General features: G+C 53.1%; 4 protein-coding genes across 11 annotated transcripts in view; 2 read left to right on the top strand and 2 right to left on the bottom strand.

Annotated features, from left to right (window-relative positions):
- The first annotated feature begins 5,941 nt into the window (after positions 1-5,941).
- On the top strand, positions 5,942-15,205 carry Gfap (glial fibrillary acidic protein). Of its 2 annotated transcripts, XM_006970575.4 has the most exons (9): positions 5,942-6,605; positions 7,660-7,720; positions 7,905-8,000; positions 9,025-9,186; positions 9,964-10,089; positions 10,328-10,548; positions 11,501-11,544; positions 13,079-13,164; positions 13,730-15,205. In XM_006970575.4, exons 1-9 carry the CDS (start codon positions 6,139-6,141, stop codon positions 13,769-13,771), a joined length of 1,305 nt encoding a protein of 434 aa, XP_006970637.1. In that variant the 5' UTR covers positions 5,942-6,138; the 3' UTR covers positions 13,772-15,205. The 2 variants fall into 2 exon arrangements, with proteins under 2 accessions (XP_006970637.1, XP_015850692.1); XM_015995206.3 differs by lacking the exons at positions 13,079-13,164; positions 13,730-15,205 and adding an exon at positions 11,884-12,437 and having other exon boundaries at positions 6,087-6,605.
- A 658-nt stretch (positions 15,206-15,863) lies between these two features.
- On the bottom strand, positions 15,864-17,356 carry Fam187a (family with sequence similarity 187 member A). The gene has a single exon (XM_006970576.4). The coding sequence runs from the start codon at positions 17,156-17,158 to the stop codon at positions 15,896-15,898; it is 1,263 nt and encodes a 420-aa protein (XP_006970638.1). The 5' UTR covers positions 17,159-17,356; the 3' UTR covers positions 15,864-15,895.
- A 78-nt stretch (positions 17,357-17,434) lies between these two features.
- Positions 17,435-22,723, top strand: part of Eftud2 (elongation factor Tu GTP binding domain containing 2) — a 50,451-nt gene continuing 45,162 nt past the window's right edge. The window contains exons 1-5 of one of the 4 annotated variants that reach the window (XM_076543453.1): positions 17,435-17,469; positions 18,002-18,078; positions 18,316-18,429; positions 20,016-20,228; positions 20,362-21,958. The gene's annotated coding sequence lies outside the window, so the exon portion shown is untranslated. Of the gene's footprint in view, positions 17,627-18,001; positions 18,079-18,315; positions 18,430-20,015; positions 20,258-20,361; positions 21,959-22,723 lie in introns of those variants that run through there. The other 3 variants (XM_076543454.1, XM_006970578.4, XM_076543455.1) reach the window with 3 other exon arrangements.
- On the bottom strand, positions 18,452-20,202 carry Dnaaf19 (dynein axonemal assembly factor 19). 4 transcript variants are annotated; one of them, XM_076543457.1, is made up of 4 exons: positions 20,060-20,202; positions 19,587-19,719; positions 19,386-19,484; positions 18,452-18,964 (listed from the first exon to the last, which is right to left on the bottom strand). In XM_076543457.1, the coding sequence occupies exons 1-4, from the start codon at positions 20,200-20,202 to the stop codon at positions 18,524-18,526; spliced, it is 816 nt and encodes a 271-aa protein (XP_076399572.1). In that variant the 3' UTR covers positions 18,452-18,523. The 4 variants fall into 4 exon arrangements, with proteins under 4 accessions (XP_076399572.1, XP_076399571.1, XP_006970639.1 ...); XM_076543456.1 differs by having other exon boundaries at positions 19,587-19,807; positions 20,060-20,189; XM_006970577.4 differs by lacking the exon at positions 19,386-19,484.

Here is a 22,723-nt window from a genome sequence, read left to right as displayed (position 1 = left end):
AATCACAGGAGGTCGGCCCGAGAGCTTGCTGTGTGGTGTCCTGCATGCCATAGGCAGTCGGGCTGGCGGGGGCTGCGGGGGGGGGGGGGGGGGGGCAGCCAGCTGAGATGCAGCATCCATCTGACTTGCATGGGCGATGAGACTGAAATTGGATTGTTCTCTCATAGAGTTATCCACGAGACATGGTAATCAATGCCTCTCCATCCGCCACAGACCCAGCCTGGCCTAACAACCCCGCTTCCTGAATCATCCCAGCCCTGCTTCTGTGAATTTAGAAATCCTGTCACCCCACACCCCTCATAGGTACCCCCTTTGCTCACACTGAAGCTTAGATCTGAACCTGACGTTGGGGTACCCAGTTTGCAAAACCAGGCTTGTGGCAAAGAGCTGAAAACCTTTGTGACGGGAGAAGGGGTGGTATCCACCTAGCCCTGTAACTGAATAAACAGCAAAATCTACCCTCAGTGCTGAAACTGTCAAGGGGAGGGGCTAGTCTTTCTGTGTTCCCCTATATGCAGCCTTCAGCTTGACCCCTCCGGGGAGGGGGGCATCATCCCAACCTGGGGAATCTCCTTGGCAGCTAATTCATGAGATCTATCCGAGAGCCCCACTCACCTGTCTCCAGATTCTCCCTGGAGAATGATCCTGGTTCCAGGTAGCATGTAAGTCATGGCTGTCTTCTCTTCCATAGTTCTTTTGTGTTTATTTGTTTGTTTGAGACAGGGTCTCTCTATGTAGTGTTGTCTGTCCTGGAACTCGCTATGTAGACCAGGCTACCCTGGAACTCACAGAGTGCCACCATGCCTGGCTTTCCATAGTTCTGTGAAGAGGTGACCAGGACAGTTGGGGATGAATGTTGCTGGAGGAGGAAGGGAACAGATTCACACCCAGAAGTCTGGGAACTATGTTTCAACTAAGCCTCATGGCTCTCCTCTCCTCAACACAGCCCCATCCATTGGCCCATCCTATCCACTTGGAGAGCTCCTAGGCTGGAAATAGTGGGTGATTGTCAGCCCTCTTCTCCCACCAGAGCCACATCTGGTCCCGCCTCACACCCCTGAGGGGTCTAATCATGCAGGAGGGGGAGGGGGAGTGCAGGGAGAAGGCGCAAAGCAGGCTGGGAAAGCAATTAAAAAGCAGATCTCAGGGTTGGAGACTGGGAGGTAAAGGACAAGCTGAAGTGGGTCTGGCTGGGGCCAGGAGAGACGAGGGAGAAAGGCCCAAGCTTATTAACCCTGCCACAGCAGCCTGGCCCCAGGACCCGAGAATGAGAATGAGCTGCTGACTCCAACAACAAGAAGAGGCAGGGCCCAAGGAGGAAGAAGAAGGGACTCTGGGGTCCAGTCTGGGGTCATTCTGCAGCCACAGGGGCTGACTTCTGACCAGCAGAACCTGGCTGGGCATAGGCTAAAGGTGGGAGAATGAATGGCCCCTGGTCTAAGGCAGGTCCTCTCCAACTGAAGCGCCCACCTGCAGAACCTTCCTAGCCCTGTCCTGTGGCTCCTTAATCAGGGAGGTGTAGACCCTGGCCTGAGGGGGAAGACAGATTCTAGCATTGGGAAATCACAGCCTGCAGGGGAAGACATGGCCCATCTCCCCAGGAGGACTCAGGCAGAGGTGCACAGGAGACCCAGGCACGAAAGGTCAACACAGCCAAAGTTTCTGGAATCTGTCAAGTCTAGGGATGGAAGAAGGCAAGTGAGAACAGAGCCCACGAAGGGTATAAGGGAGGCAAGAATGTGGGTTAGAGGGTAACATTACTTCAGTTGCCACAGAGTTTCAAAAAAGTTACATGTTGGGGCCGGGCGGTGATGGCGCACACCTTTAATCCCAGCACTCGGGAGGCAGAGGCAGGCGGATCTCTATGAGTTCGAGGCCAGCCTGGACTACCCAGTGAGTCCCAGGAAAGGCGCAAAGCTACACAGAGAAACCCTGTCTCGGAAAAACCAAAAAAAAAAAAAAAAAAAAGTTACATGTTGGGAGTAAAGTGCTTGCCTAACACCTGCGGGCGATGCCCTGGGTTTGAACATCAAATAAACCAGGCCGGTTGGTACACACATATAATCCCAGCACTCAGGAGGTGGAGGCAGGAGAATCAAGTTCAAGGTCATCCTTAGCTACATACATAGCAAGTTTGAGGCCAACCTGAGATATAATGAAACTGTTATCACAAAACAGTAAAAACAAAAACCAAGAAACAACAGAAACCTAATTATGTCCCCTTGTAGGACCTGAAGCCACCAACAGCTAGAGGTCTAGGAGAAAATGACATTGACTCCCACCCTCTTTACTCACTGCGGTTCCTTGGTCCTAGCCACACTGCCGCGTGACCTCCCTTAGAAGGTTCTCACATACTCCCAGGCATTATGAGATGAACGCTATGGTTTGACAACAGTGCCTGATGTGGCTGTCTCTCACTGATAATGTTCTTGGAAGGTAAGTCCTCATTTCACAGATCTGGATTCGGTGACGGTTCCTGGGTCATCCAAGACTTCACAGCCACAGAGGAGCCAAAGTATTGATTTCGTCTCAAGAGGGCACCGTCACAGCAGAGGTGAATCTAGAAGAAAAAAACAAACAAAACAGAATGGCCAGCTGATGGATACAAAGGTGGACTGCAGAAAAACCACCAATCTCTAGGAAACCCTGTTTCCCTCCACTGGTTTGGTGGCCAGACCTGCCTGGGCAGCTGAGCACTGCCATCTAGTGGTCCTGGGGCTCACTTCCCTTCCACTGGGCAGCACCATGGGATGGGGTCAGCCAGCCAGTCTTGATCTCTGCTGGGCAGGGGCAGGTGTGCAAGCAAAGCCTGCGGGTGACACTGGAATTGCATGGCCACTGGAATTAGAGTCTGGCATCGGTAGGAAACACCAGGCACTGTGTATATGAGTTGAGACCAGAAGTGGGATTGTCCCGGGAGGCATTGAGGTTTTGCCCTGTAAGCAAAAGATGATCTGTCAGATTTTAATACAGGGAGAGGGACACAAGGAAGCCATCGTATCCCCACTTTGGCTTGAAGCAGGGCTCAGTTTGGCTGTGGACTCTGTGGTGAGGTATCCAAGCATCTGTCTCCATGGTTGGCAGCACCCTGCGGTGGAGTCTGAAAGTCGGCTGGAGTTTGGCCTGAGGCTTTTGTTGTTGGAGACTTCTGCTTGGGAAAGTTGAAAAGGAGTAACCCACAGGATGAGGCATGCACCAGGCTAGGAGGATGGGAATCCCTGTAGCAACTGGGAGGGCAGGGGGCTGCCTATTTTCCTACCAAGTGCTTGTCTGGGGCAGATATGCATGAATTTGGTGGGAAGTGGGCTGAGAACTTGGCTAGTTAAATGAATGCATAAAGTGGAAAACGATGCAGCTGTTAAAATGATGATGTAGGTAAATGTTTATTGATTCAGAAAGATGTTCACAGCATATTGTTGAAGGAAAAGCAAATTACAAAATAATTGGTGCAGTCTGGGCCTGTTTTGAAAAAAAATATATTCATATGTGAGGAAAAATCTGGCAGTGTTTATCTGCATGTGGCAAAATTATGGCTAATTAAATATTTACATTGCTTATGTGTCTTTTCTGATTTCTCTACAGTGAATGTATAATAAAAACACTAATAATGAAAGTTTATACGTCAAGTGCAACCAAGAATGTCTTTCTTTTGTCTCCACGCACAAATACCCCTTGAGAGAGAGTAGCAAGGATCCAAAAGCCCCGTGGGGTTGAAATGGAACTTGGGCCTGCATTAGGGGCCCAGGGAGGGGCCTGAGGGGCAGAGGCTGGGGGACTCCTTGCTTGGCATGGAAGCAAACTCACATGGACAGGAGGAATTCTCCAGTTTTGCTGATGAACCCCTTGTCAAATCTTTTCCCTCCGGAACCACTTTGTTTATACTAAGAAGGTAGACCACTCCTACCCCATGAGCTGTGTCCCGAGTTCAAGGCTGGTCTCTAGTAAGGCTCTTCTGTTTTTTAGCTTCCCAACTTATGAGCATCAAAAGTCACCAGGGCAGGAAGTAGTCCCGCAACCTTTAATCCCATAGGGACAATGGGACCGCTGTGAGTTCCAGACCAGCCTGATCTATATAGTGAGTTCCAGGAGACATGATGAGATCCTGCCTAAAGTCACTGCGAACTTCTCTCAAGATCTACCTTACTATGCCATTGTCCAGGATGGGGGGAGGTATGGCTAGATCCTAAGGGTCTCCTCCCCCCCACCCCGCCCCATGCTGATTCTCGCTAGGGGAATCTTAGCAAGCAGCCCATCACATGCTCAATACCATGTCCCTGGTGTGGAGTAAGGGATGTTGCTATGACAGGCGCTCAGGGGTCTGAACTGGCTTCAGCAGTGGGCAGGGGCAAGCAGCCAGGCGTTGTCTGTAAGCTGGAGACCTGGCAGTGCTGAGCTGGCCACCCCCCAGGACCTCCGTGTGCCCACTGAATGACTCACCTTGGCATAGACACAATGATCAGGGGTGGGCACACAGCCTGCTTCCCGCTGTACTCCAGGCCCCCTTCGATGCTTTCCGAGAAGTCCATTGAGCTGGGAGCTTGTACAGCACCCGGGGCTGACATCCTGGCATCTTGGGATAAAAGCAGCCCAGTCCCCTTGGGGCTGCCCTTGCCGTATGGGCTCCCTCTCTGGCGGCAGAGAACAAGGCTCTATTCAGCAAGTGCCCTGGAGTAGAGATCAGAAGCTCAAGCATGGACAGAGGAAGGCAGGGGTGGAGGGAGCTGAGCTGTCTGTTTTCCAGAAGCCTAAGGACACAGATGGCTAAGGCGCCTGGGAGGGACGGGAGTGGAGGGGATGGATAGGCCTGAAGTCTCATGGCAACAGCCTCCTCCCCACCATTGATGGTGGTGAATTCTGGTTTCCCAGACCTACATATCCCCCAGAGGCCTGATGTGTGGGAACTTGAAGAAGATAAATCTCCTGGGAGAATGTGGGGTGGCCAGGGAGACAGGGTGTTACAGAAATAAAGATTCCGGCATGTACCGCCAACCCATTCATTACTACTCTGTGGAGCCTTCAGGGGCGAGGCTCTGGGAGGAGCAAAGGGAAGTTGGACCAGGAAGAAACGACCCAGCAGACCAGACAAGATGCCAAAGAGGGGCTCAGGAAGGAGGCCTGCTGTCTTACCCTATTAGGATCCTCATCATTCCTGCTGTCATGCCCCCCCCCCACACACACACACAGCTAGAGGCCCAAGTCCGAGTCACAGTGGGGGTCCCAACCCCGGCCCTTCACTCCTGAACTCCAGGAATGAGAAGACAGTGATGGTGGGTTCCGGGGAAAGGACTCTGGACATCTGTTGGGAATGGGAGTCATCAGGAAACTAGTATAGGCTGATCCTGGAGGCAGGACACAGAGTCTTCACGTTCCTAACATTTCCTAGGCCCATGGAGAAGTGAGGGCATGCAGAGTGAGGACAGCCCTGGCTTATAGCTCTAGGAGCTGGAGGCAGCTCGCTCACCCAACCCAGCTCGTGTGCTCTCTCTCTCTCTCTCTCTCTCTCTCTCTCTCTCTCTCTCTCTCTCTCTCTCTCTCTCTGTGTGTGTGTGTGTGTGTGCGTGTGCATGTGCACCCACACACAAGTGTTTGTTCACTGCATAGATGTTCATGTGTGTGCACATATGTGCTGAGGCTAGATGTCAACCTCAGGTATTGTTCCTCAGGCACTGTTGCCTTGGGTTTTTGAGACAGCATTTCTCCCTGGGACCTGGAACTCACTAATTAGTCAGTGAGACCCAAGGATCCTCCTGATTTTTCATTCCCCAGCACTGGAGTTACAAGTATGCATTGTCAAACCTGGCCTTTTGTATTCATTCTGTGGCTAGAACTTGGATCTTCATGCTTGACAGGCAAGCAATTTATGGACTAAGCTGTTTTCTCAGCCACTCGAGCCCTCTCTTGACCCATCTTACCAGAAAGGAGGTTTTCTTGATCACTGGTGAAGTCAAGCTGGTGTACCCAGGGAAGCCTTGACTCTGATACAAAGACCTCAGTGGGGTGAGAGGCGCTCTCCCCATAGCTGGGCTAGGGCCCAGCTCCACCCCCTCAGGCTATTCAAGGGGTTGCTGCCAGGAAGTCAGGGTAGAGCCAGTCCAGCCCATTACTCCATAAAGCTCTTGACATCCCAGGAGCCAGCAGATGCTGGGCAGGATGGAGCGAAGACGTATCACCTCTGCTCGTCGCTCCTACGCCACCTCCGAGATGGTGGTCAGGGGCCTGGGTTCCAGCCGCCACCTGAGTACCATCCCGCGCTTCTCTCTGCCTCGAATGTCTCCTCCACTCCCTGCCAGGGTGGACTTCTCCCTGGCCGGGGCTCTCAACGCTGGCTTCAAGGAGACTCGGGCCAGTGAGCGCGCCGAGATGATGGAGCTCAATGACCGCTTTGCTAGCTACATCGAGAAGGTCCGCTTCCTGGAACAGCAAAACAAAGCGCTGGCAGCTGAGCTGAACCAGCTTCGTGCCAAGGAGCCCACCAAACTGGCTGACGTCTACCAGGCAGAGCTGCGGGAGCTGCGGCTGCGGCTGGACCAGCTTACGGCCAACAGTGCCCGGTTGGAGGTGGAGAGAGACAATCTGGCACAGGACCTCGGCACCCTGAGGCAGAAGTGAGGAGGAGGACAGGGAAAATGGCTAATGAGCAGTGAGACTGAACCGAGAGGGGTGCCTATTAGGAAGGGTACTGACTGAGGGCTCGGCCTCTCAGCTGCTGCGTTTCCCCATGCCTGGGAAAGGGAGGGCTATATCTTTGCTCCCTCACATGATGGGAGAGACCAAAACTTCAGGGATCTGATTCCCAAAGGTCAGCTGCCAGGGAGTTGGTCACTCTGGGCACCTCCACACTGGGGAAGGCTGTGAGGGTAGCGAGGGCACCAGCCAGTATATGCTCTGCTTTTCCATTCATTTGGCACTGTGAAGGGTCAGAGAGGAGGTTTGTGTCCACAAGGAAGCTCTGATCTCTGAAGCATAGGAAATGCAAGAAAGAGCAGGCAGGCCTGGGTGCAGAACCCAGATGGCTGTCTGCCACCCGCTTTTTTTGTTTGTTTGTTTGTTTTGTTTTTTGTTTTTTCGAGACAGGGTTTCTCTGTGTAGCTTTGGAGCCTATCCTGGATCTTGCTCTGTAGACCAGGCTGGCCTCGAACTCACAGAGATCCGCCTGGCTCTGCCTCCCGAGTGCTGGGATTAAAGGCGTGCGCCACCACCGCCCGGCTTGCCACCAGCCTTTTGACTGTACTCAAGTCCGTTTGATTGTCATAGCTATGAAGTAGCAGCTTTGATACAATCTGTCCTAAAAGATAGTGACCAGGGGTCGAACTCTGGGGCATGGTGCTTTGCTGAGAGGCAGACATTCGTGTGTCCCTCGGGTGCAGGAGGTGCACTGGTGTCTGTACAGTGAGCGCATGGCGGTGGATGCGCCTCTGCGAGCATTAGCAGGTGCACCAACCCCGATAAGGCACCTCAGTAATGAGTCAAAGCAGAAGCCCTTATCTGCTGCTTATTCTCTCAGCCAGGGCCTCTGTCTAGGAATCCTCTGCCGCTCTCTTCTCCTGCCACTCTGTGGTCCTTGGGAGTGTTTTATGACAGTCACCTCCAGAGAGGTTGGGACAGGGATCCAAGAGTCCTCAGGAAAGCCTAAAGTCCATACTGTGTCCCCTATCCCAGGCTCCAAGACGAAACCAACCTGAGGCTGGAGGCCGAGAACAACCTGGCTGCCTACAGACAGGTCAGGGAGATGGGAGGGATGGGGGGCAGGGAGCTTGATGGCAGTCCACCCAGACACAGCCCCTGGACTTAGCCTTCCACAGCAATTGCCTGCTTCCCAGAGCCCCTACAAGGAGGGGGAAGACAGAACTGGAGACATTGTGGGGAGGGACTCTGGGGTCCAAAAGGTCCGCTCCCTACTCCAGGAGGCAGATGAAGCTACCATGGCCCGTCTGGACCTGGAGAGGAAGATTGAATCACTGGAGGAAGAGATCCAGTTCTTGAGGAAGATCCATGAGGAGGTGAGGCCGGGCAGAAGGAGGGAGGCTCAGGAAACTGCAAGTGAGAGAGAAAGACAGACAGACAGACAGAGAGATACTCAGAGAGGGAAACAGAGAACCCAACTGTCAGGATGAAGGAAAATGGAAGAAGGAAGACAGACAAGGGAGGTGTTTTCCAGTATCTACTACCCCTGGAAAGTGAACACAGATCCCCCCCTCCACCATGTTCTGAGAAGCACAAGGTGGGTCTTTGATTTCTCCTCCACGTCAGCTTTGGGAGTCTCCCTCACAGAGTCTCTCCTTTCACAACGGGGAGGACATTGAAACCCAGAGAAGTTTAAACACACACACACACACACACACACACACACACACACACACACACACAAAATCACACAGCCTCTCTGGTTTCACCCTCCCCCACACCTGTCTCCAGTAAGATGTGAGACAGTCACGAAAACCCCTCTGAAGCCATGCCATGGTGGTCTACTCTCAGCACTTGGGAGGCAGAGATAGGAGGCTCAATGTGTTTAAGACCAATTTCAACTACACAGAAGGTTTGAGACTAGCCTGATCTACATGAGACTGTCTCAAACACACACACACACACACACACACACACACACACACATCTGTTCTCTGAACTCAGAGCCTGGATGTAAAACATATTCATGCCTGGTTCCTGACCATGCAGCCCTGGGAGGAAGATGCTCTCAGACTCTCTCATTCCATACCCTTTAGGGTTTTTACTTTTTGACAGGGTCTCACTGTGTAGACTTGGCTGGCCTGGAACATGCTATGTAGATTGGCCTCAAAATCATAGAGACCTGCCTGCTTCAGCCTCCCACATCCTGGGGTTAAAGGTGTGTGCCAGCGAGCCTGGCACATGCCATTAGCTTAGGCCATGCACTTCTTCCAGCAAAGGCTGCCCATTTCCCTGAGCCAATGCCACATCTGGGCAGGCAGAAGTGCCATGCTGGGAGAGCCCCAGCTGTAGCCTGGGCCTGGGATTTGAGCCTCAACACCCCTTCTTTTATCCTATTAGGAAGTTCGAGAACTCCGGGAGCAGCTGGCCCAGCAGCAGGTCCATGTGGAGATGGATGTGGCCAAGCCAGACCTCACAGCGGCCCTCAGAGAGATTCGAACTCAGTACGAGGCAGTGGCCACCAGTAACATGCAAGAGGCAGAGGAGTGGTATCGGTCCAAGGTACTTGTGGGGCAGCCTGCCTCTTCCAGGCAGCCCTTCCTGATCCATACTGGAGAATAAGGGAAGGAAGTTTGGAAAATAACCTATGGAGGTGACCAGCCTTGCTCAGGACCACACAGGCACCACTACGTCCCAAACTACTCGTTGTTATTGCTACTACTACTTTTAACTAGCAAAGTTAAAAGGTTAACTAGCTCGCCCAATGTCACACAGCTCCTAAGTGACAGAGGGGTAAAGCTTCCAATCCTATCCCATCTCATTGAAGAGCCTGCCTTTTTGATGCCTCTGACAGTCTGTGACCCGTATTCCTGAACATCTACTGTGTGCCCGGCACTCCCGAGACACAGAGAAACGTTTGGTCAAGGTGATGTCAGAGTTTATATAGACTGTGAGAACAGGGGAGATGATAGGGTGGGGCTTGTGCTAGACAGGCAGCCTAGAGACTCAAAAGAAGAGGGAAGGGCATCTCAGGTAGAGAACAGGCGTCGTGAGGAGACCCGAGACAGAAAAAAGCACAAACTGGAGATGCTGTTGGCCCAGGGCACCAAGTCCAGGGTGAGTTGCCGAAGCCAGTGACAGCCTGAGCAGGATGAAGGCATGATAAATCCTTCGGTTACAGTTGCGGCTCCTGGGGGGAGACCTGAGGTCGACTCCACTTTCCTGATTTTCCAGAGACCATGTCTATCTCCCATCCCAGGCGGCAGCTCCCTGGCCTGTGCACTGTGCCATAGGGAGACTCCACTCCGCCCTTCAACTTCAGGTTCTCTCTCGGTTTAGTTTGCGGACCTCACGGACGCTGCTTCCCGCAACGCAGAGCTGCTCCGCCAGGCTAAGCACGAGGCTAATGACTATCGCCGCCAACTGCAGGCCTTGACCTGCGACCTGGAGTCCTTGCGCGGCACGGTGAGCGCGAGCAGGGACCACTGGTCCGATCGGGGCAGCCGCCACCCAAGATGTTGCTGGAAGGGGACGGAGTGGGTGGGGTGGGGTGGGGTGGGGTGGGGGGTGGGGATGAGGGATGGACGAAGAGAGGAAGGGTTCTGAAAAGTTGGAGTCGGGGTAGGGGGCCGGGGGCGGGCCCTCGAAGCCTCTTGGGATCGCCGGGTAAGCGATCAGTAGATCAGTCGGCTCCATTCGGCAGAACGAGTCCCTGGAGAGGCAAATGCGTGAACAAGATGAGCGCCACGCGCGGGAGTCGGCGAGTTACCAGGAGGCGCTCGCCCGGCTGGAGGAGGAGGGCCAAAGCCTCAAGGAGGAGATGGCCCGCCACCTGCAGGAGTACCAGGATCTACTCAACGTCAAGCTAGCCCTGGACATCGAGATTGCCACCTATAGGAAACTGCTGGAGGGCGAGGAAAACCGGTGAGCTCCCCTCAGCGCTGGGGAACTGCTGTCTCCCCTCGGTAACTCCTGTTCTCTTCAGTACTCCCGCTACCCTTGTATCCGCTTCCACCCCCAGAGTCCAGCCTAACGCACAATAGACATCCAAGACATCTATTCTGAAGAACAGATAGATGGATCCAACCAGTATTAAGTCCCAGGGCTGAGCACTTGAGTTATTCCCCAAAGTGGCTGACCCGCAAGGCTGGCCAACGAAGATGGGACTTCCCATGGCCTCATTGATTTGTTCTGCTTCCTTGGACTCATTGTGACCATTTTTTTTTTTATTCCTCTCATCTCCCAAGCCTCCATTCTCCTTTCTGGAGGGATTCTGTGGGGGCAGATAACATACAAGCTCCCTGCAGACTCTTCCAGCTCCGGGAGAGTATTGGCGTCTGGGTTGACAGTTTAGGGGTGAAGGCTGGGGAGGTTGCTCTGTAGTTAGGGGTTAGGTTCCTAGTAGCCATAGGATGGCTTGCAATGTCCTGGAGTAACACTCCAGTTCCGGGGGGTCCAACACCCACTTCTGCCCTCATATACACAGGCATAACAGCTCATGGCGTTAATCCCGGCACCTGAGGGGAAGAGGCAGGCAGATCTCTGAGGTTGAGGCCAGCCTGGTCTACATATTGAATTCTAGGCCAGCCAAGGCTGTATAGAGAGACCTTGTCTGAAAGAGCTGGGAGGAGAGAAGGAAAGAGAAGAGGGAGGGGGGAGAAGGAGGGCAGGGAGGAAGAGAGAGAGAGATAGGAGAGGAGGGGGAGAGGGAGAGAGAGAGGAAGAGAGGGGTAGGGACTTAGGGGATTAGGGGATGTTGGCAATGCAGTCAGGCTGGCCTGGCAAAGGACCCTGAGATTTTCATGCTGTCCCTGGACCAGGACCTGGGGGTGTCCTAGGGTGGCCTCATCATCCCTACCCCTCCTCTGTCTTTCAGCATCACCATCCCTGTACAAACTTTCTCCAACCTGCAGATCCGAGGTCAGTATAGTGGGGTCTTGTGGGAAGGGGTAGTGAGTTCCCACCCCTCCTTCCAGGCCTGTGGCCTGCTCTTGGGGACTGGGGACGAAGGGATCCAAGCTCTCGTTTGGGAGCCTTTATGACCCTCTGCTGAGATCCTAGACAGAGCACAGCATCCCGGGGCCGGTAGCTGTCCCTGTCTCACGCTGCCCTGTACCCTAGCTGCACCCCCACCCACCCACCCACCTCCGCCCAGCACTGGTGAGGTCGCCGCTGATGCCAGGTCTGCTAGCCGCGAACAAGTTCTGCCCTTCTGAATGTTTTGCCTTTTGTTTTGTTTTGAACTGCTTGTCACTACAGGGGGCAAAGGCACCAAAGAAGGGGAAGGCCACAAAGTCACCAGACATCTCAAAAGGCTCACAATACAAGTTATACCCATACAGGCTCACCAGACTGTAAACGGAGCCCCGCCAGCGCTCGATTAGATAGATCTCTGCGTTTCAGTTATGCGTTCTCCCCAGCTTGACAGGCAGCGAGCCTCACCAGGCCTGTGTCCCAGTCCTCTCGGCCTCCCTCCTCCCAGTCCCCCAGAAGCTTCCGTCCGTCCCCAGCCCAGGTCCTAGCGCGATGTAATTAGGGTATGCCCACAGAGCGAGCCTATGTTAAAGGGGGCTTGTCCCTGGGAGCCGAATGAGAAGTTATGACGCCTCTGAGCAAATGCCAGCCTCTGCCTCGCCTCCTTCCTGTCACTAGGCGGCCCCCTTGGGTCTTGCAGCGCTCTCTGGGCAGGCTCTGTTTGATTCATGAGTCCCCAAGGCTTCTCTCAGTGCTGATTCAGCCCAGAGGATTAGTTCCCTCTGGACTGCTGCTCTTGTAGTGAATAAAGTTTTATGTTCCCTGCTCTTCATTTTAAATATTAGTGAGTGTGACATGCTATATTTTTCTCTCTAAGGGGGGGTGGACCAAATTACTTTTTACTGGCATGTGGTCCTGAAATGATCCTTAGATACAGGGGAAAATTCCATTTAGCAATAGTAGCCATACATATTTCAGAATGTAGTTCAGCCTTAGAAAGTTCATTATGCTGACCAGGTAGAGGTAATAGTGCCAAATGCTAGACAGTCGAGGGTCACTAGAGTCCAGATAAGTGACGGAAAAAGACAGGGGTGGGGAAGGCTCACATGTGTTAATCACTGATGTGTGCCACATGTTAACATGTATTAGTTACTTGCCCCTCACTATCTCCTGGGGAAGTAGGTACTGTGAGCACTTTTTATAAAAGGGGAAACTGAGGCTCCTTTCTCGGTGTAGCCCTTGGTTGCCAGGAAGCCAGGTGCCAGATCAGAAGGTCACACGGGCTACAGGACAGCGGCAGGATGTGCCCCACTGGGGCCAGGTGGGGGTCCCTAGCCACTTTGGACAAGCTGAGGTTCTTCCTGCCTACTTAGATAGCCCTGTATTCGTGACCCCGGGTGCATGATGGGGAAGCCGGGTACAGGACAGGATGTTTAGTACCCCAAGAGCCCACGGAGGCCTCCTCTCCTCACACCTGCAGAAACCAGCTTGGACACCAAGTCCGTATCAGAAGGACACCTCAAGAGGAACATCGTGGTAAAGACAGTGGAGATGCGTGATGGCGAGGTGAGGACAGGGTCTGGCTGCCCTCAGGGGTTCTTGAAGCCAGACTGGAGAAAGCCTGGGACTAGGTCGCGGAAGGTCCTTAGTAATAACTCCCGGGGGCTTCCCAATGGAGCTCTGGAAGAAGGGACTGACCTTGAATGTGAGTCTCCTTCCCCAGCCCTTCCACAGGTGGTGTGTTCAGGGCAACCTGTGTACCAAGGCCACCTGATGGTCCAGCTCTGACTGGGACAGTTAGGGAAAGAAAGGGCCTTCGAATTTTACTCAGAGCAGCTTTCTGGAGAAGAATGGGAATAGGAGATAAATACATCACGGCCTTCTCTACATGAGGTGGTGGCAGCATCAATGGCTACTCTTACGCCGTAGTGACAGGCATGCTGTTGAATGCTTTACTGGTGGCATTTCACCCTCCAGTTTGAGCTCAGCGTGATATAATTCAATGGCAGTCAAGGGAAGACAGATCCAGGAAAGCTGGGGACTTGCCTCAGGATGCACGGCCTAGCGTGGTGGGTCCCGGAGTTGAGTCGGTCCCTAACCGTGCACTGTACACCTTCCCTGTCCCCTGCAGGTCATTAAGGAGTCCAAGCAGGAACACAAGGATGTGATGTGAGGTGTGCCCACCTGGTGGCCCCTGCCACACAGTGTCAAGGGCCCAAAGCTCCTCCTCAGATAGCCCTGTTCCCATCCACACCAGCACTCCCCTTCCTTCGGTTTTAATGCCTGCCTGCTGCCTGAGGCTCAGTCAGTCCTTACCGAGCCTGGCTTAGTCCTTACCGAGTCTGACAGATGGCACACACTCTGCGCCTCCAACTAACAGGATACTCACCCCAAAGGGGCAGTCGGGAGGGGAGGGGCCAGCAGCTGGGGTAGAATTGGAAGGAAAGAGGAAAGGCGGGCAGAACAGGGAGTCTTAACAGATTGTTTCCTTCATCCTTGTTGGTATGGAAACTGTTGCCAGAGCTGAGGTCTCTGGGAACTGGACTTTGAGTTTCCACAGGCTGCTGGAGGAAGACAGAAAGTCAGAGAGAAAGGCGAGGTCCCACGGCAAAGTAGCTCTCGCCAGAGACTTATGCTTCCAGAATAGCCCTGACTGATCTAGGAGTGGGTAGGGCAGACTTGCTACCAGGAATGCCACTAAGGCAGTCCTAAGGGCCCTCCAGATGACTCGTGTCTCAGCCCCTGTGAGCGTGTAGAGACTTGGTTCTCAGCACTTGGGGGGAATCTATAGCATAAGTGGAGAGGGAAGTAGTACTGGGAGGGAGTAGAGGTGGGGTACCTGGCCCCTAAGTGTGGATGCTGAGAGGTCAAGTCCAGGAAGGCTCCCCTACTCAGGCTTGGGAGCGCCAGTGGTGGCAGCACCAGTGATGACTTAGACATTGGAGTTGGAAGTTGTAGGCAACCAGTTACACTTGGCTCTGAATCCTGGGAATCAAGGAAATGCCCCATTCTCCTGAAGACCATGAAACAGGAGGGAGGGACTTCTGTCCGTTGTCTCGGTTGTGAAGGTCTATCCCTGGCCGCATAGTCCCCATCCACTCAGCTCTCTGCACCCTGCGACTGCTGCTTCTTGACCCTGACGAAACCACAGCCATCCTTTCGAGGCTCTCCATTCCGTCATTACTAGCTCTTCTTCTCCAGGCCGAGGGCCCATCTCCTTTCTTATGCATAGACATAATAATATCTACATTTTCGGCATCATCCTGCTTGACAATTTGCGAAACTGAGGCATGGGCCTAGTAGACTGGTTCGTGTTCAAGCCGCCTGGAGGCAACGTGGGACTGCCCTTCCACACCAGAGCACCCTCTCTCGGGCTGGTTGGTGGGCAGGTGATGGGGAACTGTGCCCAGAAATGGGGCTGAAAGTGTCCACTCTATTGTCCTTTCCTCCCATCTAAGATCAAAAAAGGAAAGTGGGGCCCCTCCCTCTTCCCAGGACATTGTGCCCTCACCCTCTCCCCCACTCTAAGTTACCACCTCTGCTAACCTTCAGAACAGTGCTGCTGCCTTTACTCACTAAGCAGAAATAAAGATGTGCCATAGCCTTCCACAGAGTGGGTCTGATTTGTTCAGGAGGTGGGGTCAAGACCGAGACAGGACTCAACTTGCTCATGACCACAGATAGTCTTGAGATCCTGAACCTCCATTGCGGCAGCTGCCTGTCAAATCCCACCTCCTACAGAGCCCTGGTGCCATGGCCTTTTGCTCCAGACCCTCTTCTCAGCCCCAGGACCTAGCCTGGGTGCCACCATTCAAGAAAGTCCTGTGTTGGATGTCACTTTCTTCACCCATTCCTGCCCCCGTCTTTACCTTCCTCTTCACACCTGCTGCTCTGCTATTCCCAGAACAATTGGAGGCCGAGGAAGACACAGCAGCTCCCTCTCCTTTTCTTTCTTCTCCATCCCACCCAATCCAGCTCAACCAGGGCCCGGCAACAGACTTCAAGGGCAAAGCATCTCCAGGTCAACAACACCTGATAGGTGACCTGATGGGTATCTGTTCACTTCCTCCAGCAAATCTGAGTGTGAAGTGTCCTCGTACCCTCCTGACCAGTCTCTGACCTCTGACCTCCCTCAGGCTTCTCCACTTTCCAGATTAGACCCAGGCCCCTCCCGTGGAACTGGGGAGCGCGTTGTAAACAATAGGCTTGGACATCACGGTGTCAGGTGCCCCAGCCCAAGGTGCCCATCAGAAGCATCGGGTATCACTCAACAGACATATTAGACCACAGCTGGCTTTCACAGCTGGAGAAGGGTATGGGTGGAGAAGTTGGGACAACAGCGAAGTGCGTAGCAACAGCAGCGACAGAGGTGAATGGTGACAAAGACCGCCGTGATGAGCAGGTAGCTTAGCAGCGTGAGTTCCACAGCGGTGCGAGTCTCGGGGTCTGAGAGCGAGGCTGGGTAGCGTCCTCGAGATGTTACTCCCAACCGGAAGCCAGCGATTCTCAGCCCTTGCCGCCAGCAGTAATAGATGCCTCGGTCACTCAGCCGGGTGAAGCGGATGTGGAGATGGTTGCCATGGTCGATGAACACTCTCATGGATCTGTTGACGCCTTTTAGGTACTGTGTGCGGTAGAGGGGCTGATGGTCTTTGTCCCAGGCCACAGCATGCTCTGGCCGGGCCCCAGGACAGGAGATGATGAGGCCGTGACCTAGTCTTTGCTGATGGAATTGAATGGGTACCTGAGGCAGCCAGGGGCGGCTGCCCACTTTGGACACATAGTTGTAGATTGTCAGCATGCCCTTCCGGATCTGATGCCTCTTCTCACAGGACACTAGGCAGCTCTGAATCAGTAGCTCAGGTGTGTGGTCCCTGGTCTTGATGTGCAGTTTCCTGGGCACAGCCCGAGAGCCACAGGACACTACATCAGGCATTGTCTTAAGGTACCGAGGGGAGAGGTCAGGGTTCTGCAGGTAGCAGAGTCCAAGGCGCCACTGCTCCCCACGCACCCCACAGCGGTCACAGGGGGTCCACTCCCAGAAGGTAGTAAAGACATGGAGGCTCCCATAGTATTCATCCGGCAGCGGCTCCTGGCCCCTGTCCTTGAAGGTGGCTACCATTCCCTCACTGCTTTGGATGTCCACATCATAGGCATAAAAATAGTCCCCCTTACGGGTGCCACAAAAATATAGGCCCGAGTCCTCTGGCTGGGCCCGGAAAACCAACAGGCTGAACATGCGGATGCTGAAGCGGACCAGCATGCTGCTGCCCACTCGAACATGAGCCGCCTCTGTGAGCAGGCGCCCATCGAAGTCTGTCAGCACGATGGTGTGGCTGCTTCCCAGCTGCTTTTGGTAATACCAGACCACAGCCGAAACATCCTCAGGTTTGCAGTGGCAGGGGAGCTCAAAGCTCATGTCGGCCAGATAGGCCGCGTTATCAAACATCAGGAAAGCCGGGCAGGGCGTCCTCTGAAAGATGTTCTCCTTCTCCACGATCTCAAAGGCCTGGAGACCACCCCAGGCCCACAAGAGCATGGTAATGTGGGCCAGCCTCATGCTTGTAGGAAGGAGGATCTTGAGGGGGCAGGGCAAAACCCAAGACACCAAAGACCTGTGGCTTTTTAGAAAGGACTGCCAAGAGGAGGCCACTATATAAAGAAAGGTTCAAACAACCAGTGAACGAAGCCTGAAAACTGCAGAGGAGAGAGCCGTTGCAAGGCAATTTATTCCCAGCTGATGTACAAGATGCTGTTCTAATGCACCAGGGCCGAACTCGAGGGAAAATCATTCTAGAACCTGGCACTCTCTCACCTTTCTAGAACACTGGCACTCACCCAAGAATGGGTCAAGGGAAACCAGAGTGAGCTGTAAGCGTCCTCCGCCCTGCCTGCCCAGGAGAGCATCCTTTCCTCAACCTGAGAGATGACAGAAACCCTCTCTTGCACAGCTGGTCATCTGGGATGCTGGCCAGACCTGAGCCAATAGATTGGGGATTTTCCAGGCTCAACCCGTGAAAAGAACTAGGTCTCTGGGGGAAAATTCTGCATCTCAAATGAAGGAGCCTTTACTTATTATTGATTGGCTGTTCATTCACTGGCTTTAGGTTATAAATATTCTGGTTAAGAGTTATGATCAGTGCTTATCTTTCATTAGAGGCCAGTGAGTTTCCTTTTTTTTTTTTTTTTTGGTTTTTCTAGACAGGGTTTCTCTGTGTAGTTTTGGTACCTGTCCTGGATCTCACTCTGTACACCAGGCTGGCCCTCAAACTCACAGAGATCTGCCTGGCTCTGCCTCCTGAGTGCTGGGATTAAAGGCGTGTGCACCGCCGGCCGCCACCACCGCCACCGCTGCCGCGGCCACCACCACCTGGCTGAGTTTACTTTTTTTTTCCCCCTCTAGGAGGAAGCTCTGTGTGGCCAGAATTTAGATGAAAACACACTCACCTCTCAAGGCTAGGGACATGGCAAACTCAAAAGGTAGGTAGCACTCTCAACCAATTGGGCCCTTGGTATCCTGGGGATCCACATAGATAAAATTATGACTTGGAGAAGTGGGCAAGCCCACTACGTGAAAAGGGAAATAAGTGGGTGTGGATTTCTCCCAACACTTCTTTCAATACTTCTGTGAAACTCCAAGATAACCACCACAAAATGCGTCCCTAGGGGGGGCTAGTGAGATGGCTCAGTGGTTAAGAGAACTGCTTTCTCTTCCAGAGGACTGGGGTTGGTTTGATTCCAGCACTCATATGGCAGCTCACAACCATCTGTAACTACGCCCTCTCTGGCCTCCTCAGGCACTGGGCACGCACATGGTGGACAGACATACAGGTAGGCAAAACACGCAGACACATAAAAGAAAACAAGTCTTTTTTAAAAAATGCTTTCTGAGACCCCTGGGGAATGCTGAGGGCAGCCGGTCCCATCAGTGGACCCCATACAGCCCTAACAGCTCCCGTAGGAGCTCCTCCTCTCCCTGTAGCCCGGCAGCTGGCTCCTCCTCCATGCCGAGCCCCCCCTGCATGGGCCTGGCGGTGCCCATGGCCTGCAACTTCTCAAACAAGCGCTGGCAGCCCTCTCGCTCTGCAGGGCTCAGCAGGCTCAGGTTCAAGGGGAATCGGCCAGTGTTAGCCAGGCGGTGCAGAATCCCCAGCACTGCCGTCCGGTCACTTGGCTTCACGTGCTCAGCCAGTGCCACCAGCAGCTCCCCGAGAAGCCCAAAGCCCACGTCCATCCGGAAGAGGTGGCCCAGCTCGGCACCCCCAAGCTGAAGCAAGGCTTGGTAGCGCTCTGGCCCACTTCTTAAGTGTCGCCGCCAGTCACGGTAAAACTCTGCGGAGGTTGCAGGCTGGAAGGACGATTTCTCCTGCATTGCAAAGGGAAACAGGTCCAGAGCTCATCTTGCCGCTCTGCGGCTGTGATGGGAGGGGGGGGCGGTTATGGGTTTTCATCTCAGTGCTGCAACTATTCTCTGAGCTCTGGGAAGGCTGGCCTCGGCGGCCTCATTTTCAGATGAGGGAGCTGGGGATGAAAGGAGGGAGGGCGGGCGGGCCCAAGGAATCCAGGCTATGATCTGGAGGTCTCATTTGTACTTGGATTTTCCTCCTGAGAAAGGAAACATAGCTCTTGGCCTTTTACAGTAAGTCAGAGATTGCTCTGAGAAAATTGGGGAGTTTACTGTAAATCTCTGGCAGAGAAAAAGGAACTCAAAGTAAGAGTCAAGGGTCTGGCAGGCTGGGTCCCTCTCTAATACTGCCACAGGGGTCATTATACTATTTACCACTGACCTGAGACCGAATATTAAAGGACTGCTGAGCCCAATTCAACTCAGTCCCACCGTCTGATTGCTGTTCTGGGATTAGAGGGGAAAAGTCTGTTTCTGTTGGCTTCCGTGAGACATAAGGAAGTGATATGTGTTGTAAGCAGACAAGGTCAAAGCTTTAGCACAGAGAAATCCTGCTGGGCTAGAGAGGCTGGCCCACACCTACCTGGGGTATTTCAGTGGCCACATCCTGAAAAGTCCTTTCCCTAGTACTGTGACAGTTCCAGGGCACAGTTCTTTTTCCTCTCACCTTGTCCTTCTGTTCCAGAGGTTTCAGGTGTGATGCAAGGACAATACCTCTGGGCCAAAGATAGAGATGGAAACAATGTTTCTCTGAGTGTGGGGAAGCGACGCGGCCAGGCTTGTTGACAGGAAATAGGGTGGCGACTACAACAACAGTAGCCTAGATATTGTGCTCAGAGTCTTACATGCAATCACTCCAACAGTTATAACAGCCATGTCTCTCTTCTACAGACAGAACTGGGTCTCAGCTAGGTTAAGGAGCTTGGGTGAGATCACCGAGTAGTAGAGGGTGGGGGCAGGAGAGAAACCCAGAATGATCTGAATCTAGACTGCTTGCTCTTAACTTCTGTAGCCCACCGTGACAGAAGGGCCCGCTGAAAGCAGCTGCAAGCCAACCTGAACTCTTCGTAGGAAGGCACTCTTTGTTCAACGGCCCGCAGCTTGGCAGCGTTCTCTCTTTTATACTTCTCGTCAGCAGCAAGTGCAGCCTGCAGCTCTTTCTCCAAAGTCTTGAAGTTGATGGCATCGTTCTTTTCCATGGCTAAGGCCTGGGAAGGCAAGAAAAGTGCGCATCAGCAGAGGTTCAGTATCAGGGTAAACGCGATGCCTTGGGATTCTTTGCCAGAAATGTGAAACAACCCAAAGCAATCCGATATGTATCCTGGAGTGCTACAAAAGTCTAGTTTCCTCCTTTACAGATCAAATGGGATTGCATGATGAAGACATATTCAAGGCTTCCCACGGAAGACAGAACAGAAAGCTTCCAGTCTGAAGTCTTCATTTTGTTCTCTCCTTCTAACAGTATTTTAGACGCTAAGGGCTTAGCACAGTGGTAGAAGTTTGCCTAGTGAATGCAAGACCTTGGGTTTGATGTCCAGCACCACCACAAAGCAATTAGTTGGGGGGTGTCTCAGCTGAGAAAGCATTTAGATCTCAGAATTCTGAGCCTTCGTTCTTTCATATAGGATTTCTCTATGGCAGGTTGTTGCCACAAAGGAAACCCCCCCCACACACACACACAGAGAGAGAGAGAGAGAGAGAGAGAGAGAGAGAGAGAGAGAGAGAGAGAGAGAGAGACTGACTCTTATTAGTTACCCTTGAGCTCAAGGGCAAAATTTCACACTTCACTAAGTATTTTTAATGGCGGAAAAAATATTTTTACCTAAACCAAAATCAATGACTAAGCAGGGGGTCGAGGAAAAGCGGCAGAAGAGAAAAAGCTCAGTAGCTTCCATCCTCAGGGAAAAAAGATCAATGCTCTACATCCCCAAATCCCTGACCAATGGAGGGCTGCAGGCACTGGCTGTGTGGTGTGTGGGCATTATCTCCAGCCCCACCACGGAAGTCCTGTAGTCTCCCGGTATGAGTCTGACAGGCTATTTTCACGGGAATCTATGTGTTCCAGTCCGGGCTCTGACATTTACTTATGAGACTCCTCTCCACATCAGAAGCCTGGTGAGCCCGAACTAGACATGGTAGTTCACTCATGATCAGCCCTCAGGCAGGAAACGAGCTGGTCCGCAAGCAACTCCACAACCACCCCCGCCGACCCCAACGATGGGAAATGGAGTGCCGAGTGGACTCTTAACAGCCCAGCAACTGGACTCAAGTGTCTCAGATCCTAGCCAATCATTTTTTTTTTTTTTTTTTTTTTTGGAGGGGGGTGGTGGTGTCTAGCTATGTAGTCCAGGCTGTTCTCTCCAAAACATCCGAGCTCATGATCTTTCCTCCAGGCTCAGCTTCGGGAGCAGCTGGGACTCGCACCACCCGTCCACCTCCCTGACGAGTTCTAAGCCTTCTCCAATCATAGAATAACTAGAATAACCCCCTTTACACTGTCCCTAGACCCTCACCCAGCAGCCCCAGTCTTGGAGCCCTTGTTTTCTTTGGGAGGAAAATCCCCGATCTGTTGGAACGTCTGTGTATCGCCCTCCCAACAGCGGTTGTCGCCTAGCAACAGCTCCACTAGCCTGCCCACGTGGCCCGCCCGAAGGCCCTTCCCTTTCAGGCTGTCCCGAGGCGCCTGGTCAGAATCGTGAATCCTCCGGCCTTGCTTTTCTTTGGAGCAATTCACGCTTTGTTTTGAGGAGCAACAAGTCGGTCTGTCCCGTTTCTCTCTCCGAAGCCAGCATTTCTCGGAGCTGTTTTTCAGGCAGAGGGCTGTCCTCCGAGGAGCAGCGGGCCGGCGACGCGCTCGGGGTCCTTCCTGGCGCCGGGCGCCGGCGTTGTCGCGGCGTGCAGCGGAAGCGCGGGCTCAGGCGGCGGACTCGGAGCGCTCGGCTGAGCAGGCGGCGGGTGAGCTGGCCCGGGAAGGGTGCTCCGGGAGGTTGGGAGAACACGAGCTTGGGAAGAGGCGGTTTATATAGTATTTATCCCTTTCGCTTCACACAGGGGTAAATTTGTGCCTTGAGTGGGAAAGGGAGTGAAAGACACATCCCCCCCCCCGCCCCCGCCCCAACACACGCACTCATTGATGATTCCGGGGTTTCCTCGTTACCCTGCACGGTTTAAATCCTGCCCCTGAGTAGAGGTGGCGCTCTAACGACCCAGACCCCTGCCACTCCCCCTTCCATCGGTGTCTCCTCCACTGCCAAGTTTTCCCTTCAAAATAATCGGCATCCGAGCTGACTGTGATGGCTAACGCCTGTTTCTCCTGCTCTGGAGATCGAGGCAGTAAGATTGTTGCAGGTTCAAGGCCAGCCTAGGCTAAGCAGTGAGTCTGGTTCAAAAAGCCCAAACAGAAAAAGATTCAGTATTCCTTTAAGAATCTGCGCTGTAGCGGGAAAATGCAGGTTTAGTATTTAGAGACTAGCTTGGCTTAACTAACCATTGTCATTAATTCCCATTAACCCCCACCCCCCAAAACCCAACAAATCTTGTTGAGGGCCCATTAGGGGTCTATTTTGTGCTTTGCACTGTTTTTTTTTTTTTTTTTTTTTTTTTTTTTTTGTTGTTGTTGTTGTTTTTCGAGACAGGGTTTCTCTGTGTAGCTTTGCGCATTGCTCCGTTTTTATTATTAACGTTTATCAGTAGCACATATACAACACCCAAGTACTATTC

Source organism: Peromyscus maniculatus, chromosome 8, assembly GCF_049852395.1.
Source record: "Peromyscus maniculatus bairdii isolate BWxNUB_F1_BW_parent chromosome 8, HU_Pman_BW_mat_3.1, whole genome shotgun sequence".
Lineage (NCBI taxonomy): Eukaryota > Metazoa > Chordata > Mammalia > Rodentia > Cricetidae > Peromyscus > Peromyscus maniculatus.
Note: the sequence above shows the minus strand (reverse complement) of the source record. Positions and strands in the feature narration are given on the sequence as shown.

Coding starts and splice junctions, on each gene's coding strand:
- Fam187a (XM_006970576.4), bottom strand. CDS start 17,158: ATGAGGCTGGCCCACATTACCATGCTCTTGTGGGCCTGGGGTGGTCTC.
- Gfap (XM_006970575.4), top strand. CDS start 6,139: ATGCTGGGCAGGATGGAGCGAAGACGTATCACCTCTGCTCGTCGCTCC. Junction 11,545..13,078: donor CTCCAACCTGCAGATCCGAG/GTCAGTATAGTG, acceptor TCACACCTGCAG/AAACCAGCTTGGACACCAAG. Junction 13,165..13,729: donor TGGAGATGCGTGATGGCGAG/GTGAGGACAGGG, acceptor TGTCCCCTGCAG/GTCATTAAGGAGTCCAAGCA.
- Dnaaf19 (XM_076543456.1), bottom strand. CDS start 20,189: ATGCCATCAACTTCAAGACTTTGGAGAAAGAGCTGCAGGCTGCACTTG. Junction 19,808..20,059: donor CCTTCCTACGAAGAGTTCAG/GTTGGCTTGCAG, acceptor CTGTTGTTGTAG/TCGCCACCCTATTTCCTGTC. Junction 19,485..19,586: donor TGGCCACTGAAATACCCCAG/GTAGGTGTGGGC, acceptor GTCTCACGGAAG/CCAACAGAAACAGACTTTTC.